General features: G+C 39.2%; 1 protein-coding gene across 1 annotated transcript in view; it reads left to right on the top strand.

Annotated features, from left to right (window-relative positions):
• SBF2 (SET binding factor 2) overlaps positions 1–4,333 on the top strand; it is a 549,657-nt gene that overhangs the window by 330,587 nt on the left and 214,737 nt on the right. Inside the window, exon 15 of the mRNA XM_011947619.1 lies at positions 2,537–2,646. Coding sequence (XP_011803009.1) covers positions 2,537–2,646 — 110 coding nt within the window. The remainder of the gene's footprint in view (positions 1–2,536; positions 2,647–4,333) is intronic.

Raw genomic sequence — 4,333 nt, 5'->3', positions numbered from 1 at the left:
CTTACAAAAAAAAAAGGAAAAAAAATAGAAAATATGTTTCCTAATAACTCAGCCTAAAGAAAATTTAAAATACTGCTAAAGATATTTTAGAATTAAAAGTTTATAAACATAAAAATGTTGCTCTCTCAATGAAGTATGTGTTATTGGAGATTGTAAGTTTTCTGTTCTAATATGGATAGATTTTCAGTTTATGCCACCAACCTATGTGTGTGGGAAGCACCAGAGCCCACAATTATGAATGAGCATTTCAGAGAGAAAAGTCATGTGAAATAATCAGTTTAACCAGAAAATTAATGTTACATGATTAAAAATGATTTGAAGAAAACTGGTAAAATTCAAGTAAGGGCTATAGTCTCATTCATTGTATTGTGCCAGTTGTTTTCCTGATTCTAACAAAACATAATTATGAAAGATGTCACCATAGAGGGAAGCTGGGTGATGAGTACAAGGATCTTCTTTGTATTACGTTTGCAGCTTATTGTGAGCATATAATTATTTTTATAAAAATGTTTAAGGCTGGGCGCGGTGGCTCATGCCTGTAATCCCAGCACTTTGGGAGGCCAAGGTGGGCGTATCACCTGAGGTCATGAGTTCAAGACTAGCCTGAGCAATATGGAGAAACCCCGTCTCTACTAAAAATACAAAATTAGCTGGGTGTGGTGGCACATGCCTCTAATCCCAGCTACTTGGTAGGCTGAGGAAGGAGAATCGCTTGAACCCAGGAGGCAGGCGAGATTGCACCATTACACTCCAGCCTGGGCAACAAGAGCGAAACTCTGTCTCAAAAAAAAAAAAAAAAAAAGTTTAAAACATTATTTGAAGAATATAGGTTTGGTATTGATGAGATGAAAGGAATACTAATGAGTAAAATATGATAGTCTTTCTTCTTAGGTATGGGAGAAGGTAAAGGGATTGGACCTTTAGAATCCAAAGAGTAGCCATAAAGTGTAAGTAGTCTTTTTGGCTTAAGAGCCATTGATACTGTTCTCACTTATAAATAAATGGGAGCTAAATAATGTGTACACATGGACATCAAGTGTGGAATAATAAGACACTGGAGACTCAGAAGGCTGGGAGGGTGGGAAGGGGTTGAGGGATGAGAAATTACTTAATGGCTACAATATACATTATTCTGGTTGATGGCTACACTAAAAGTCCAGACTTCACCACTATGCAGTACGTCCATGTGACAAGGCTGCACTTGTACCCCTTAAATTTATACAAAAAAAAGAATTATTGATACTACCGCATTTAAACAAATGACATAGTATAGTTCTTTGTGAAAGTATAAATTTTGTATAAATACTACTTTGATTTATTTCCTTCTAATATTATTTTAATAAGTTAAAGTTATTTAGGTAACCAGCTTAGTAGCCTAGGTAATACATTAGAATTTTCTAACCCTATGGTAAAAGGTGAAAGGTGCTACGTTTACATGACTAAAAAGTGACTTTCCTAAGCCAGTATAACAGTTCATCGATCATGATTATTTCTCTTTTTTTGCACTACTTCTTTCCTTCAAGTCACCTCTACTCAAATGTGTAATATCTAATATTTTGTGGAATGTAGTTTTTCTTTAGTAATATCTTAGAAATATTAACAATATTACTAGTTACAAAGTTTCAAATAGATGTTTGCCCTTGTTTAATATAACTTTACTTTGCAATGTGAATTAGTTCGCATAAAAGTTAAGTGTCTCATTAGAATCTATCCTGTGAAATTATTATTATTTTTTTTTTTTTGAGACAGAGTCTTGCTGTCACCCAGGCTGAAGTGCAGTGGCACGATCTTGGCTCACTGCAAGCTCCACCTCGTGGGTTCACGCCATTCTCCTGCCTCCACCTCCCCAGTAGCTGGGACTATAGATGCCCGCCACCACGCCCGGCTAATTTTTTTGTATTTTTAGTAGAGATGGGGTTTCACGGTGTTAGCCAGAACGGTCTCGATCTCCTGACCTCATGATCCGCCCACCTCAGCCTCCCAAAGTGCTGGGATTACAGGCGTGAGCCACCGCGCCCGGCCCCTGTGAAATTATTAATCGACTAGCCTGATACTTCAGCACTGCAACATGTAATCAAAATAATGATGTGGAATACTTTCAGTGCTCTGTAATAAGGGAAAAGATAAAGTAGGTCATATCAATAGTTTTTGTTTCTTTGTTTTCTAATAAGAAATGTGGTCTCACTCTGTCACCCAGCTGCAGTACAGTAGTGCTATCCTAGCTCACTTGCAGCCTTGGACTCCTGGGCTCAAGTGATCTTCCCACCTCAGCCTCCCGAGTCACTGGGATTACAGTGCAAGGCACCATGCCTGGCTAATTTTTGTATTTTTTGTAGAGAAGGGGCTTGCTATGTTGTCCAGGCTTATCTCAAACCTCTGGGCTCAAGGGATCATCCCACCTCAGCCTCCCAAATTGCTGGGATTAGGGGCGTGAGCCTCTACACCCAACCTACAGTCTTAAAGTAATAGTCTCTTTGCTTTTGTAATTACCAAAGGAGTTTAATTTATTTGTGCTTTCTTTATATTCTTGTACTAGTTTCGATAATGGACAAGGTAACGACAGTTTTCAACAGTGCACAGAGACTAGAAGTTGTCAGAAACTGCATCTCATTCATATTTGAAAATAAAATTTTGGAAACTGAAAAGGTAATAAAATATCATCTTTCCCAAGTAAGCGTTTATCATTTCCCTTTCAGATTTACATGTCGAAGTTACCAGCTTTCTCTTCTTTTCTTCAACGGAGTCTTGCTCTGTTGCCCGAGCTGGAGTGCAGTGGTGCAATCTCAGCTCACTGCAAGCTCTGCCTCCCAGGTTCATGCCATTCTCCTGCCTCAGCCTCCCCAGCAGCTGGGACTATAGGCGCCCCCCACCACGCCTGGCTAATTTTTTTGTATTTTTAGTAGAGACGGGATTTTACCATGTTAGCCAGGACAGTCTTGATCTCCTGACCTCATGATCCGCCCGTCTCAGCCTCCCAAAGTGCTGGGATTACAGGCTTGAGCCACCGCGCCCGGCCCTATACTGTAATCTACTTTCTATTTTCATAGCTTTACCTATTCCGGACATTTTATATAAATAGAATTATACAATGTGTAATCTTTTATGACTGGCTTCTTTCATTTAGCATAATATTTCAAAGGTACATCTATGTTGTAGCATGTGTCAGTATTTTGTTTCTTTTTTGTTACTGTTGTTGTTTTGAGATGGAGTGTGGCTCTGTCGCCCAGGCTGGAGTGCGGTGGCGCCATCTTGGCTTACAGCAAGCTCTGCCTTCCAGTTTCACACCGTTCTCCTGCCTCAGCCTCCTGAGTAGTTGGGACTACAGGCGCCTGTCACCACGCCTGGCTAATTTTTTTGTATTTTTAGTAGAGACGGAGTTTCAACCTGTTAACCAGGATGGTCTCGATTCCCTGAGCTCGTGATCCGCCCGCTTCGGCCTCCCAAAGTGCTGGGATTACAGACATGAGCCACTGCACCCGGCCTCGTTTCTTTTTAAATGTCTGAATAATACTCCATTGTCTGGATATATATCACATTGGTTATTTATCCATCAGTTGATATATGAGTTGGTTCTACATTTTGGCTATTATGAATAATGCTGCTGTGAACATTTATGTGCAAGATTTTGTGTAGATATGTTTTCAGTTCTCTTGGATGTATACTTAGGATTGGAATTGCTGGGTCATGTGGTAATTCTATGTTTAATGTTTTGAGGAGCTGCCGAATCGTTTTCCAAAGCGGTTATGCCATTTTAGATTTCTGTCAGCAGTGTATAAGGGTTATAATTTCAGCCACTGATACTGAGCATTTTTTCATGTACTATTGGCTAATTCACTGTCTGTTTGCCCATTTTGAAATTGGGCTATTTACCTTTTTATTGCTGAGTTGTAAGCATACTCTGTATATTCTACAGATAAGTCCCCTACCAGATATATTATTTGCAAATTTTTCCCCATTCTGTGAGTTGTCTTCCTTTACTTTTATCTTTTTTTTCAGCTATTAAGGAAGATATATTAAAATCTCCCATTATAATAGCAGAATTCCCTGTTTCTCAGTTTTTCCTGTTTTTCTTGATATATTTTGAAGTTGGTTAATTAGGTGCATGTATAAAATGTGAATTAGTTGGATTCTCCAAAGGAAAAAAATTCCAGATAGTAAACATATTTATTATAAGAAAATATGTTTTCTGGCTGGGTGTGATGGCTCACGCCTGTAATCCCAGCACTTTGGGAAGCTAAGGTGGGTGGATCACTTGAGGTCAGGAGTTCAAGACGAGCCTGGCCAACATGGTGAAACTCCATCTCTACTAAAAATGCAAAAAATTAGCCAGGCG

Source organism: Colobus angolensis, unplaced genomic scaffold (assembly GCF_000951035.1).
Source record: "Colobus angolensis palliatus isolate OR3802 unplaced genomic scaffold, Cang.pa_1.0 Scaffold269, whole genome shotgun sequence".
Classification (NCBI taxonomy): Eukaryota; Metazoa; Chordata; class Mammalia; order Primates; family Cercopithecidae; genus Colobus; species Colobus angolensis.
The sequence above is the reverse complement of the archived record's forward strand: the minus strand, read 5'-3'. Positions and strand labels throughout refer to the sequence as shown.